The 14,753-nt window shown below is 52.7% G+C and overlaps 1 protein-coding gene across 2 annotated transcripts in view; it reads right to left on the reverse strand.

Moving 5' to 3' along the window:
* The window catches only part of LOC133107944 (mediator of RNA polymerase II transcription subunit 13-like), a 69,899-nt gene that overhangs the window by 16,618 nt on the left and 38,528 nt on the right, over nucleotides 1-14,753 (reverse strand). Inside the window, exons 9-15 of one of the 2 annotated variants that reach the window (XM_061217280.1) lie at nucleotides 14,007-14,663; nucleotides 11,244-11,442; nucleotides 7,089-7,110; nucleotides 6,350-6,471; nucleotides 4,430-4,520; nucleotides 2,842-3,050; nucleotides 710-909 (exon numbers count right to left, since the gene is read on the reverse strand). In XM_061217280.1, coding sequence (XP_061073264.1) covers nucleotides 710-909; nucleotides 2,842-3,050; nucleotides 4,430-4,520; nucleotides 6,350-6,471; nucleotides 7,089-7,110; nucleotides 11,244-11,442; nucleotides 14,007-14,663 — 1,500 coding nt within the window. Of the gene's footprint in view, nucleotides 1-709; nucleotides 910-2,841; nucleotides 3,051-4,429; nucleotides 4,521-6,349; nucleotides 6,472-7,088; nucleotides 7,111-11,225; nucleotides 11,443-14,006; nucleotides 14,664-14,753 lie in introns of both variants that reach the window. The other variant, XM_061217278.1, reaches the window with a different exon arrangement.

Raw genomic sequence — 14,753 nt, forward strand, 5'->3', positions numbered from 1 at the left:
CTCCCGTTCTCACGCTGCTTCATTAAGCCGTCAGCGTCAGAAGCCCACACGGCCAGGAAACGGCCGCCAACGCCAGGCTCCGAAACCCACATCAGTCGCAGAGCAGGTAAACAGCGCGTCTAAACACAGCTGCTTTAAAGAGGCCGGTCTCTGTGCAGTCAAGTTCTCCACAGGCTTCCTGAGTCAGCCCGTCACACGGCAAAAAAACTCACAAAAATAAAAACCTAGGATTGATACGACTGCTGAGGGGACTATGGCAAAGCTGGACGTCGTCACGGTCCTTGTGAAAACATTCCCCTACATTGAAACCTCTTAACATCAGGACCCAAATAGGAGATGTAGTACCTTTCAGGGACCCGTCAAAGACAAAAGCATGAGCAGTCTAGTGGACTAGACTCATTCTGGGTCCCACCATATACTCTACCACTAATTTCTGAGAAACACTTATGTAAACCAAACCATTACTAGTAATAAAATGCATAGTTTACACTTACAATCCACACCATTTTGTACTAAGCAGGTTTACCCAGGCTGAGTATTTTTACATATTCATGGGCACAGCTGGTCATTTCACTGAAGGTATAACAGGGCCCTCGCCCAGGAACTCAACCTGTAACATTTGCGTGACCAGTCCGGCGCTTGACCCAACAGGCCACACGGTGACCGCAGGGAGGGCCGGACGCGGGTGGGACGGGGGGGGGGGACGTACCCGTCCTTGCTGAGGAAGTTGAAGGGGGGCAGGGGGTGGAGGAGCTCCAGCTTGCCCACGGTCCAGCTGGGCCGGTACTGGCACTCTTTGGGCAGCTTGACGGGGGGCAGGCACTGGCTGGGCAGGGTCTTCAGCGGGGCGAACATGGAGCAGCCCACCAGGGCCTGGCAGGCCTCCGGCCGGTACACGAAGGAGAAGTCCTGGGAGGGGGAGGGCAGCAGGGGGGCAGGGGGGCAGGGGGGCAGGGCGGTTAGTTTGGTTTATCGCTCATCTCACAGGGACCACGCACTATCACAATATAATTACGTTACATTACAGTTATTTCACCAACGCTTTTTATCCAAAGCAACAGTTGATTTGACTAAGCAGGGGCCAATACCCCCTGGAGCAATGTGAGGATAAGGTCGCAGCAGCTACACTGCTCGTGTTGTGGCTCCACTTCCAGGCCTCAGACAATCACCTTAGCCACTAGGCTATAGGCTGCTCCACAAAGAAATAAATAAAAATTTAGCTTCAGAGTTAGCGAAGCGAATTCACGCAACAGAAAGCCAAACCACCTGCACCTTTTTTCCCCCGTTTGTGTTCTTTCTTGCATTTTGGAGCACTCTCCTTTTATGTTAGTGAGTGAATGTCTCCAAGTACAATCCCTTTACAGCTCCAAGAGTCTTTCTCTGTAGGTGCGGTAAATAATAATAAATAATCTGCTGTGTAATGTCTATCGCCGAACCCGTTTTCTGTGCACAACAAAGCCACCTTTCAGCCTCGCCTGTGTAGAATGTGCCTTCTGTTTCAAAATGTGTAATTAGGATCTTTTTTGTTTTGTTTTGTTTTTTGCCAAGGTTATTGATTTCAGTTAGAAGCCCGGAGATTCTCCAGTCAAATACAACAACCATGCAAATGAATATCTATTAAAAATGAATACACACATGCCTTTGAGGAAATGCGCTTAAAGGATTTAGAAAGTGCAAATCATCACAGCAAAGGCAAACAATGGCACCTGAGGACCACGTCATTTCATATTTGGTGTGCGATTTATCTATGGCTGTTGATATTTAACTAGATTTTATCTGTCGTGGAAGAGGAATCTGAAGAGGAGTTCTGTGGCGATGTGCACTTCTATTTTATCTACTCTGATTATAAAACCCTTTTATCAACTGCCGCCACTTTTATTGCAGCGGTTCAATGTTAAAACCGCATTAGTAGATCATAACAAATAAAGATAAGGCAAACGGGGCATCCAGCTCGCAAGATAAAAGTTGGCATGGTTACTCCAATAAATGCCTTTTTCGATTGCTCTTACCCTGAAAATAATTAGGCAGTACAAGCCACACACAGCTACTGTGGGGTGTAAATTGGCATTTTAATTAAAAAACAACATGTCTTCTCAAATGTGCTGGTTTTTAGGACTGTCACCACCAACAGGCCCGCACACCACGATTCCACAGGGTGTCTGCGGCAGTCTTCTGGGCTCGGATGTTAAGCTCTGGTGGGTAATGAGGTCATCATGTGCCAGACAGGAGAGGAGATGCCAAGTCTCAGCCCAGAAAGCTCCGGTCAGAAACGCTCATTAAAGCTACAGAACTTAAAGGAATTTGAGTTTGCGCAGGGAATATATAATTGGCGTCCACCCCTGTCGACAGCTGGCTTGGGTGTATATTTAACCCGATTGTTTGGCCAGACAAGTGTATCTGCCCGACTCGACCGCCGTGGCTTTTTGAAGTACCTGCCAGCAGGTGGCTACCACACAGCACTGCTTTTTATAAAACCTGGAGCGCATTTCACAAAGCAGGACTACCAAGTTAGCTGGGCAACTGCACCGAGTAAAACCGGGATCCCTCCCAAATGTGGAACACGGACTGAAGTGAGAAGTCCTGTTCCGGATTTTACTCTGTGCAGTTAACCAGCCGCCTCGGGAACCATGATTACTGTACGTCGCTTTGGATAAAATCATCTGCCAAATAAATGTAATATTACTATCAACATGAGAGAACTTTAAGAACACCTTTAATGGAATTATATTCATTAAAAAAAAACAAAAAAAAAAACTAACATTACATCTGCCCCCCCCCGCCCCCCCCCGTGTTTTGGTCCCTGCGAGCCCCACTCCCCGGAGCCCCACTCCCGGCCCGTACCTTGATTTCAGAGGGTTTGGGGCTGCAGTACCCCTCCTCCACCTCGATGCGGAAGTGCCCGGCCAGCGAGAGGCCCTCCAGCAGGGTGGCGCCGGCGCCCGTGTCCAGCATGCCCCCGTCCTTGCTGCCGGCGTTCATCGGCGAGAAGCCCATGATGTGCTGCTCCAGGGAGGGAGGCGTGGGGAACATCTGGTGCAGGTCCGCCGAGCCTGAGGGGGGCACGGGGGGGAAGCCACGGTCAGTTTGGGGAAAGCATCCGGAGGGAGTGGCTTTGTGCTACGTTTCGTCGTTAGCGAGGCGATATCGTGCTAATTATAGCGTGCTATCGTGCTAATGCAGCTGCCCGTACATACTCTCTGATGATTGGACCTCGGTTGGTGGTGGTAGTAGTAATTCCCAATTTCATTGGCTAAAAATCACACTCTCCCGTTCAGTTTGAAGCTCTTGTGATCGTCAGTCTGGAAAACCTCCATAGGGAGCAGGTTTGCACTAGGTGTATTCGTTAGCGAGGTGCTATCGTGCTAACCTAGCGGCTCCACTCATATTTTCCGAGGAGCGGACTTCTATTGGCCAGTAAGGAGACTGCTCCTGATGTAATTGGCTAAAAATTGTTGTCATCCCTCTCCACCGCAGCTGAGGTGTGGAGAGTGTTATGGTGGAAGATGGCGGCCATGCATCGCCCAGACGGGTGCTACACAATGGTGGTGGTTGAGGCGAGTTTCTCCCTCATCACTGTAGAACATGTTGAGTTGCCGGGCGGTGAGGAAGACGCTAAATATATATACGCAGGGAAATCATTATTGCTCAATCTCACCACAGTGGTTCCTCATTTCTAGTGTTCTAGTGAAAGACTGAAAACACTGGTCAAAATTATTGGAGTTGGTAACCAGTCACCCTGTGGTAAAACTAACTACTGAGCCCACACTCTGAGCTGGAGCATGTGCAAATAAACACACTCACACTCTCGCACACACTCTCGCACACACTCTCGCACACACTCTCGCACACACTCTCGCACACACTCTCGCACACACTCTCGCACACACTCTCACACACACTCTCACACACACAAAACACAGGGGAATCTATTCAAAATAAATTCTCCCGAAACCCATCTGCCATTTTCAAACCTCTGCATCTGTTAACCACCAACTGCCACTGCTGCTTCCTGTGGTTACCTTCAGTCAACAGAAGGGGAGAGAAATCCCCCAACAGCCCACCAGGGGGCACTGCACCGAGACATTAACAGGCGCATCTCGACTCCGGGGATACAGCAGCAAGCATGAGCAAATGACCACCTCGTCTGAACTACAACCCCCCGAGGACAGCATATACCCCTAAACTTAACGGATAATAAACGCCGACAAAAATCAAGCAAATCTGCTTCTTCTTCAAACTACTTTAATGCGGTGATCACTCCTCCGAGTGCAGTCATTGTCTGGTCGCAGGAGTTCTAGGACATGACAGAAGTGTGACACGGCAGAGAAAGCTATTCGGGGACGAATGGCGGCTTCGCCTCATCGGCCGGCCCGTGAAGGCGGCGGGGTTCAAGCGGCGGAAAGCTTGAAGGAGAGGGTGCGAGACTTACTGATGCAGGAGAGCGGGTCGAGAGTGGCCGGCTTCGCCTCCTTATTCCCGAATTTCTCGTCCGCCCCGCCGAGGGCTCGTCTGGACCCGGGCTGCGGGAATAAAAACATTTAACATGATTTATTTAACCATTATTTAACAAGGAAAACGCCACTGAGACATGAATCTCTTCCTCACGGGTGACCAGACATAACAACGTTACTCAACCAGACTGTTGACAAACAAGTCAGAAACAACAACTGGAGAATGAGACAGGAGCGCAACAATATTGTTTAACAGAGGTTAAATGCAGGAACACAGATGAGTCACGGAACTGTTTGTTTAAAAAAGTGCACACAGAACCAATCGCACGGATAACATAATTATAATATTTTCTCTCTCCGAATGAAAGTCTGCATTATTAAATTACCAGTGACATAAACATCCAGAAGAACATCCCTTACTGACTGAGTGTTCTTGGTACAAGTTGTCCCGAGAACACTCCCTTCCAAAGTATGCAAATCCACAACAACTCGTCTGTACTGTGCCGACATACTGGAGCTCATGCAGAAAGATTTGACGGACAGCTAAAGTACCAAACCGTAAAAAAAGGGCAGCTGGATCACGTCCAGGGGAACGCGCACGTGAAAAACAGAAGGCTGAATTATCTCTGTCCTCAGGGGTTAACGCTGCGTGAATGGACATTTTCTGCCCTTTCACAACAAGTGCGCCGGCTTTGAGATAACAGGCTTGTCAGCCGCCGTAACGCATTGTGGGGCTGTGGTATGTTAAAGACCGGCTCACCGAGCGACTGTTTACAGAGTACGCAGGGCGCTACGCTAACATTTTCCCCATGTTTTCTACACGGGCTCCCAAGTCGAAAAATTCAGGAGCTCGCAAATGAATCCCAATAAGTAGATGTGCTTATTTCTCCAGTACGCAAACATCAATTGTGAGGTGCAAACGCTCCTAAAACGGGATCTCCGTATAGCCCCGGCTTGTGCTTTCACACAGATCACAGGAGCCAGCCAATGATAAGACCTCCTCTCACAGCACTGCTTCATTTTCACTGAACAGGTTACGGAGGCATCGAATGCAAGATGCATTCTGATTGGTCCGTTGTCCGTCAGGCCGTACAGGAGAGATATGAACGCCTGCGGAAGGTTCTATTGATCCACCTTTTACTAATAACCCTGCCGAAAGATGAATGGCCCTCTCACTGTCCCGACACAACCCACGCACACCCTCTGCATGCCTTAGGTCTAACATCGAGTCTCTATGGTCACTGGCACGGACATACAATCAGAACCTATGTCTACATAGTGACAATCTGACAGCAGAACTAGTTCAGAAGTAACTATTCCCAACACAATCCTGACAACTGGAATATCTGTTCTGGTTCAACAGAGGCCTGTCATCGGGATACTGATTTTGGTTTAATCCAGCGTTTATACCAACCGCTAGCTCATCTTCATGAAGATTGAGCAGGGAGAGAATCACTGTTTAAATGTGAATTGTGCTGGTCGTGAAGAAGTTGTTTCATTGGGGTCTGCCCCTCCCTTTGCACAGGATACCAGTAAGGGTTCAACCGTGGTTTTGTTACTGGGATACTCATTATGGTTTAATTGTGGCATCTGCCGAAGTGGCACCAGTAAGGGCTGAGGTTGGGTTAGGGTAAGGGCTGAGGTTGGGTTAGGGTAAGGGCTGAGGTTGGGTTAGGGTAAGGGCTGAGGTTGGGTTAGGGTAAGGGCTGAGGTTGGGTTATGGTAAAGGCTGAGGTTGGGTTATGGTAAGGGCTGAGGTTGGGTTAGGGTAAGGGCTGAGGTTGGGTTAGGGTAAGGGCTGAGGTTGGGTTAGGGTAAGGGCTGAGGTTGGATTAGGGTAAGGGCTGAGGTTGGGTCACGTTAAGGGCTAAAGTTGGGTCACGGTTGAAGGCACTGACCGTCAGCTCGTCCTCATCCTCGTTGAAGAGGTTGTCCAGGTCCTTGAAGGAGACGGCCAGGTCGTTCTCGTGCATCAGGCTGGCCGAGGTGTTGCGGTTGTTGGCAGCCGACTGCTGGGCGTCTGGGCCGGTGTGGAGAAACACAGATTAATGTCACCGACGCCCCCCTCAATAGTACACCAATCCCAATGCATACTGAGCACCAGTATTATAACAGGACAAATTAAAAATGTCTTAAAAATGTGTTCTGTAATTCAACAATGACCGGTTTCGGTAATGCAATTACTGCACCCCGCTTTGAATAAGATCGTCTGCTAAATAAATGTAATGTAGCGTAATATTACCATCAACATCAGAGAACTTTAAGAACCACTTTTTGACTGAATTCTACTTATTTTATAATAGATAATAACAAACATAAGATCTGAATATTAGCTTACATGGCTAACATTGAGCACTATGCTCTTGAGCTCAGTTCCTGGAGCATTAATCCACAAGCTACCGTTCACAGCTCACATTCATCAGTGATTAAACAGTCAAATCACAAAGACAGAGACTATGTGCCAGGTCTGAATTGTAGTACAGACGGGCAGAAACCAAGGGCCCACACAAAGCCACTGTCAGCCCAAATATCAGGCCAGGGTCCTGTACCCGACATGCCAAAATGAGTGGAGAGAGATGGAGAAGGAGATGGATAGAGAAAGAGATAGAGCGAAAGAGAGAGAAAAGGTATCCTCACCATCTGCACTGCTGTCGTCCCCCTGGAAAACAAAGCAGACAGGCGGTTAGGTTTCATTCCCACTCACTGGGTGTGCCGGGCTCTTCCAGGCACCCCCGCCGGCTCTCACTGCTAATCCACATTCATGAACCTGGCTGAGGAGACGCGCACTGAATTGCTTCATTACTGAGGAGACGACGCACACTGAACTGCTTCATTACTAAGGAGACGACACACACTGAACTGCTTCATTACTAAGGAGACGACGCACACTGAACTGCTTCATTACTGAGGAGGCGCGCACTGAACTGCTTCATCACTGAGGAGGAGACGCACACTGAACTGCTTCATTACTGAGGAGGAGACGCACACTGAACTGCTTCATTACTGAGGAGGAGACGCACACTGAACTGCTTCATTACTGAGGAGGAGACCCACACTGAACTGCTTCATTACTGAGGAGGAGACGCACACTGAACTGCTTCATTACTGAGGAGGAGAGACACTGAACTGCTTCATTACTGAGGAGGAGAGACACTGAACTGCTTCATTACTGAGGAGACACACTGAACTGCCTTAATTACTAAGGAGGAGACACACTGAACTGCCTTAATTACTAAGGAGGAGACGCACACTGAACTGCTTCATCACTGAGGAGGAGACGCACACTGAGCTGCTTCATTACTGAGGAGACGTACACTGAGCTGCTTCATTACTGAGGAGCACACACTGAACTGCTTCATTACTGAGGAGGAGAGACACTGAACTGCTTCATTACTGAGGAGGAGAGACACATTGAACTGCTTCATTACTGAGTAGACAAACTGAACTGCTTCATTACTGAGGAGACACACACTGAACTGCTTCATTACTGAGGAGGAGACACACTGAACTGCTTCATTACTGAGGAGGAGACGCACACTGAACTGCTTCATTACTGAGGAGGAGACGCACACTGAACTGCTTCATTACTGAGGAGGAGACGCACACTGAACTGCTTCATTACTGAGGAGTCGCTAAGCGGAGCCGTAGTCCTGGAGTCTGCTGAGCAGTGCAGACCTGAAAGCAGCAGCGCAGCTTGTAACGCAGCCGGTGACGCAGAGCGCAGCCCGAAAGGTAAACGCTGCGGTCGGCCGGTTCCTTTCCCACCGTGTTCCCGCCTGGACCGTTGCTGGACTTTCAAACTCGCTGCGCGACGTTTACAGTTAACGATGCGGAGAATTACTGAGGAAAATCACCGCTGCGAATCTTACGACGAAGTGTCATTTTTTTCCCCGAGAGCAGGCGTGTCAAACTCCACTCCTGGATGCGTTTCAGCACGAGAGATGCAAGTCTTTCATTGGCCAAAGAGTACACGCACCTTGTTCTCAAGGCCTTAACTGGCTGCTGATTGAAAGGAAACCACAAACACCTGCAGACAACCCTGGAGTTTGACACCCCTGCCCAAGAATATTATTATTATTTCTCTAGGAAGTGTGGAGCATATTCTGTTCAAGGCTAGAGACGGAGACGGTGAGCAGGTCAGGGCAGACAGGCTGAAGTGAGCGGAGCGGGAGGCTGAACGGAGCCGTTTCATCTTCCGGGCCTTTGCTGCGGCTGCGGCTGCGACTCCGTCTCTGGCGGCTGGCTGAAGACTCGCTTCCCGTAAGACGCACCGCAGAAGAGCGCCTCAGCTCACGCCTTCGTGGGAAAACGCGCTCATTCTGGGAGAGAGACCCCAGATGAAATCAGGGTAACAGAGCAGCAGCATCGCTCCGGGAGGGTGTGGACGTGAGGAGAACGCATAGCCTCAGCACCTCCTCGGACAGCACATCGGTCTTAAAGGTCACGGAAACCCGCTCAATGGAAACCCGCAATGAAGAGGAGACAAAGCTGGTCACTGCAAACGACTCTGCGGATGCCTTCCCTGACGGCCAGCCAGCCGTCACCATGGGCTCAACACAGAGCTGTCAGAGAAGGCCCGGCTGGTGGAGCTCAACACAGAGCTGTCAGAGAAGGCCTGGCTGGTGGAGCTCAACACAGAGCTGTCAGAGAAGGCCCGGCTGGAGGAGCTCAACACGGAGCTGTCAGAGAAGGCCTGGCTGGTGGAGCTCAACACAGAGCTGTCAGAGAAGGCCCGGCTGGTGGAGCTCAACACAGAGCTGTCAGAGAAGGCCTGGCTGGTGGAGCTCAACACAGAGCTGTCAGAGAAGGCCCGGCTGGAGGAGCTCAACACGGAGCTGTCAGAGAAGGCCTGGCTGGTGGAGCTCAACACAGAGCTGTCAGAGAAGGCCCGGCTGGTGGAGCTCAACACAGAGCTGTCAGAGAAGGCCCAGCTGGTGGAGCTCAACACAGAGCTGTCAGAGAAGGCCCGGCTGGTGGAGCTCAACACAGAGCTGTCAGAGAAGGCCTGGCTGGTGGAGCTCAACACAGAGCTGTCAGAGAAGGCCTGGCTGGCTGGTGGAGCTCAACACGGAGCTGTCAGAGAAGGCCCGGCTGGAGGAGCTCAACACGGAGCTGTCAGAGAAGGCCTGGCTGGTGGAGCTCAACACGGAGCTGTCAGAGAAGGCCCGGCTGGAGGAGCTCAACACGGAGCTGTCAGAGAAGGCCTGGCTGGTGGAGCTCAACACGGAGCAGTCAGAGAAGGCCCAGCTGGAGGAGCTCAACACAGAGCTGTCAGAGAAGGCCCGGCTGGTGGAGCTCAACACAGAGCTGTCAGAGAAGGCCCGGCTGGAGGAGCTCAACACGGAGCTGTCAGAGAAGGCCTGGCTGGTGGAGCTCAACACAGAGCTGTCAGAGAAGGCCCGGCTGGTGGAGCTCAACACAGAGCTGTCAGAGAAGGCCCGGCTGGAGGAGCTCAACACGGAGCTGTCAGAGAAGGCCTGGCTGGTGGAGCTCAACACGGAGCTGTCAGAGAAGGCCCGGCTGGAGGAGCTCAACACAGAGCTGTCAGAGAAGGCCTGACTGGTGGAGCTCAACACAGAGCTGTCAGAGAAGGCCCGGCTGACGGTGAGGGGTTCGTCAGTTACGATCACATCACCACGGTTTCCCCCGGTCCAGCCAGAGGGAGAATCCTCGCTGTGACGTGAGAGGTGCGAGCGGAATCCATGTTTACGTTCCCACACTTTCCATCCACCCTCACCTCTGCATCTCAAAGCTTTTACTCAAAGCAGCTAAAACTCAAAAAGCAGCTCTCTCTCGTACAAAAACTGGTTTAAACTGCAATTACAGTTCAGCATCAGAACTGTTGAATGTGACACTTAACTTTTTCACGTTTTGATACTTAACTGTATTTGTTGTTATCTGATGAGCAGGATATTGAGACACCTAAAATTACAGTTAGGCATCACGTTCCTCAGCTTTGATACTGAACTGTAAATGTAGTTCTCTCAATATCCTGTTCATCAGTTTTAATATTAAGAACTACAAATACAGTTAAGTATAAAAACTGAGAGGACAACTACAGTGAAGCACACACGACTGTGACTGCATTGTTGAGGGAAACAGAAAGCTGGTCCCGTCCCACCGGACTGAAATGCGGACGCGGGTAGTGGCAGTTAAACGGCGGTAAACGGTTCCCGGCCCGGGCTCTTAGCGGATGGCGGGCGTTCATTAGGCCTGGCGCTCTGGATAAACAGCTCAGAGGAAGCCAGGCCGCTCCGCTGGGACCCGCCACGCGCCTCGCCTAGCGACGGCCCCGCCGCCGCCACGGCGACTGTAACCAGCCGACCGCCTGAGGGACCTGGGGAGGGCGGGTCACCGCGGGCAGCTGGTGATGCGACCCTCTGAGCAGCCCCCACACAGATCACAGCCCCCCCCCCGGCCGTAACGCAGGGGAGTACAGGAGGGCGGGCGTTAAAACAGGGGTCGGCCAACAGGCTAAAACTTTATTTCAGGGTTTATTTGGGCTGTTAAAGGCGCGCTCTGCGGCTCAGTGCACGTGCGAGGTTCATAAAGAGGTCTGAGCCGGCCAGCGCTGAGGCTTCCTCAGCCCCATTACGTCTTCACAGCCAGCCGGCTCGGACAACTTCCCACACCGGAGGCCTCATTAAAACGCAGAATACTGCCCCGTAATCGTTTGATACTCGCTTCAAACCGCGACGCAAGACCCTCCGGGAAGAGCATTAGGTGGAGAAGCGGGTAAACGCCAGAAAGGGCCAATGGGGAACGGGCGCCCACCTTGTACTTCTTGCCCACCTCGCGCTCGCCGGCCTGCTTGTCCTTCTTGTCGCGGAAGGTGAACTCCACGTCCCCGTCCACGAAGGCGTAGGGGTCGGCCTCAGGCTGCCGGGCCGCGTCGCAGAAGGGGGCCGACAGGTAGAGGTTCCTGCGCTGGGCGTACATCTGCACCCGCTCCTCCGACACCTTCAGGGGCCTCCGCAGGGTGGACATCAGCCTGAGAGGGACAGAGAGAGTGTCAGCACCATCCACTCAACATTAACATCAGCCTGAGAGGGACAGAGAGAGCGTCAGCACCATCCGCTCAACATTAACATCAGCCTGAGAGTGTCAGCACCATCCATTCACAAACATTAACATCAGCCTGAGTGTCAGCACCATCCATTCACAAACATTAACATAAGCCTGAGTGTCAGCACCATCCATTCACAAACATTAACATCAGCCTGAGAGTGTCAGCACCATCCATTCACAAACATTAACATCAGCCTGAGTGTCAGCACCATCCATTCACAAACATTAACATCAGCCTGAGTGTCAGCACCATCCATTCACAAACATTAACATCAGCCTGAGAGCATCAGCACCATCCATTCACAAACATTATCAGCCTGAGAGCATCAGCACCATCCATTCACAAACATTAACATCAGCCTGAGAGCACCAGCACCATCCGTTCAACATTAACATCAGTCAGAGAGCGTCAGCACCATCCATTCACAAACATTAACATAAGCCTGAGTGTCAGCACCATCCATTCACAAACATTAACATCAGCCTGAGAGCATCAGCACCATCCATTCACAAACATTAACATCAGCCTGAGAGCATCAGCACCATCCATTCAACACTAACCCTGTAAAGGCTGTGGGAAAAATATGTACACTATCATACAGTCGAGCTGAACATTAAAGGATTAATATACTGAAGCACTACAAAAACCAAAGAATAAGAATCTTAACAAGTACTTAAGTTTTATATATAGAGATAAAATCATATTTATTTTACCATTTTGCTGAAGACAATGAGGTGAGACTGCTTGACTCATTTCAAGATATGCTAATGGGGTGAGGCGATTTCACTTGACAAGCAACAAGTAAATTAAAACAAGCTAATATTTTCCACTTCAGATATTAAGACTCACTGCAAGCAAGCAGCTTCATTTGTGCTTCAATACTGCTGTAAAAACAAACAAAAAACCCACTGCTGAGTATTGAGAAATGGTACATTCAATTCAGTCAATAAATTAATAAGTAAATTACACTATAATGTACCAATGTATCCAAAATAAAGCAGCCAGTGAAGACACTGGCCGAAAGACAACCGTTTGCAGCATTTTGCTTAATGGAGGTTACTATGCACTTTCTATGAGCATTCAAGCCTCAAGACTGATTTCCTCTAATACAAAATGGCTTCCCGGATGACGTCAGCGACTGAAGGCGTGTCCGAGCGTCCACACCACGTCTCTTTAGCGTGTCTATAAATACAGCATTCCTGAGGCTGCACACACCGGGTCACGTGTCTGCAGATTAGTGTCCATTCAAAGGCCAGCTGGCCTGAGGATTATGCGTGACCAGAATAACCCCGCCGCTTCCTGAATTCACAATATTACATCGGCGTGCTATTAATAGGCCGCGTGTCGGTTGTTGCCGTTTTGCTGTGTTTTCACTTCCCCCGTCCTGTTACAGGTGTCCCACCTTTTCCTGGAGTCAGGGGGGAAAAGTGCCCCCCCCCACCCCGAAACTGCTCAGGTCCTACCTCTCAGAAAACACACCCGGGGTCATGTTTACACCATGGGTGGAGAATCCAGATTCAGAAAATAAAAGTCCTCCTCAGTATTTTGTCCCAGCACACTTAGTTCTACCCCCTGGATGAAGAAGTGTGCCACTTAGCTCATGGGCAGAAGAAACACACGGCACAGGACTCTTAATGCTCTGACCGCCACCACCGGTTAACACAATGCAGTCGCAACAATGAACCGCGACAAATAACTGAATTTCCCTGTTAAATGGTAAATGGCAGGCATTTATATAGCGCCTTTATGCAAAGCGCTGTACAATTGATGCTTCTCCATTCACCCATTCATACACACACTCGCACACCGACGGCGATTGGCTGCCATGCAAGGCCCCGACCAGCTCATCAGGAGCATTTGGGGGTTAGGTATCTTGATCAGGGACACTTCGACACAGCCCAGGCGGGGGATCGAACCGGCAACCCTCCGACTGCCAGACGACTGCTCTTACTGCCTGAGCCACCTCGCCCCCCCTGTTCTTATGCTATAACCTTGGTTCCCAGTAAACTGTTAGGCAGTGCTCTCCTCTGTTCTGTGGACATAATCGTGCACCCGTCTGGTTCTGGCAGCAGAGCGGGGGCCGGGCGGGACGGGGGCGGAGCGGGACGGGGGCGGAGCGGGACGGGGGCCGGGCGGAACGGGGGCGGAGCGGGACGGGGGCGGAGCGGGACGGGGGCGGAGCGGGACGGGGGAGGAGCGGGACGGGGGCGGAGCGGGACGGGGGCGGAGCGGGACGGGGGAGGAGCGGGACGGGGGAGGAGCGGGACGGGGGCGGAGCGGGACGGGGGAGGAGCGGGACGGGGGAGGAGCGGGACGGGGGCGGAGCGGGACGGGGGCGGAGCGGGACGGGGGCCGGGCGGGACGGGGGCCGGGCGGGACGGGGGCGGAGCGGGACGGGGGCCGGGCGGGACGGGGGCGGAGCGGGACGGGGGCCGGGCGGGACGGGGGCCGGGCGGGACGGGGGCGGAGCGGGACGGGGGACTCACTCCGTGACGGACACCAGGCCCTCGGGCCCGGTCGCGGCGCTGGGCTCGTCCCGCAGCTTGTCGAGGGGCAGGGGCGGCGTGGGGAACTCTCCGTCTTTCCTCCGCGGCAGGTTGAAGAACCTCCAGGGGGCGCAGCCGGCGGCCTGCTGGGGGTCCACGGCGGCCCCCACGTACAGGGTGGGCTCCGGGGCCTCGGCGTAGGGCGGGGGGAAGGCCTGGGACAGGGGGTCCAGCCGCGGGTCCTCGGGGGCCTTGTGGGGGGCGGGGCAGGGCTCGGCGGAGGAGGGTGCGGGCGGGTAGAAGTGCGGGCCGGCGCCAGTTTTGGCCGGGTCCGCCGCCTCGTCGCAGGGGTGCGGGCTGAGCGGGGGCGGCTGAGGCGAGCCGGCCGCTTCGGGAGGGGCGCTCTTGGAGGCGGGGGGGAAGCGGGCGTCCTCCTGCGGCCGGAGCCCCATCCTGGGGCCGCCCGTCTCCGGCTCCAGGGACACCTCCTCGCACAGGGAGCTCCGGTGGTGGAAGGGCGTCTGCGGCCGCTTGGCCAGCTTCTCCGCCTTCTCCGCTTTCTCCGCCGTCTTGTGCTTGGGCGGAGGGGGCGGGGGCGGCCCCGCGGACTGGGGGTGCCCCGGGGTGCCGCCTGACCGCTGCTTCAGGGCCTTGTGCCTGGTAAAATTACAGACGGACACATTTCATCAACAAACACAGACTGTTATTATGACTCGTCTAGACCGGCTGAAAGGCATATTCACATCA

This window comes from Conger conger, chromosome 13 (assembly GCF_963514075.1).
Source record: "Conger conger chromosome 13, fConCon1.1, whole genome shotgun sequence".
Lineage (NCBI taxonomy): Eukaryota > Metazoa > Chordata > Actinopteri > Anguilliformes > Congridae > Conger > Conger conger.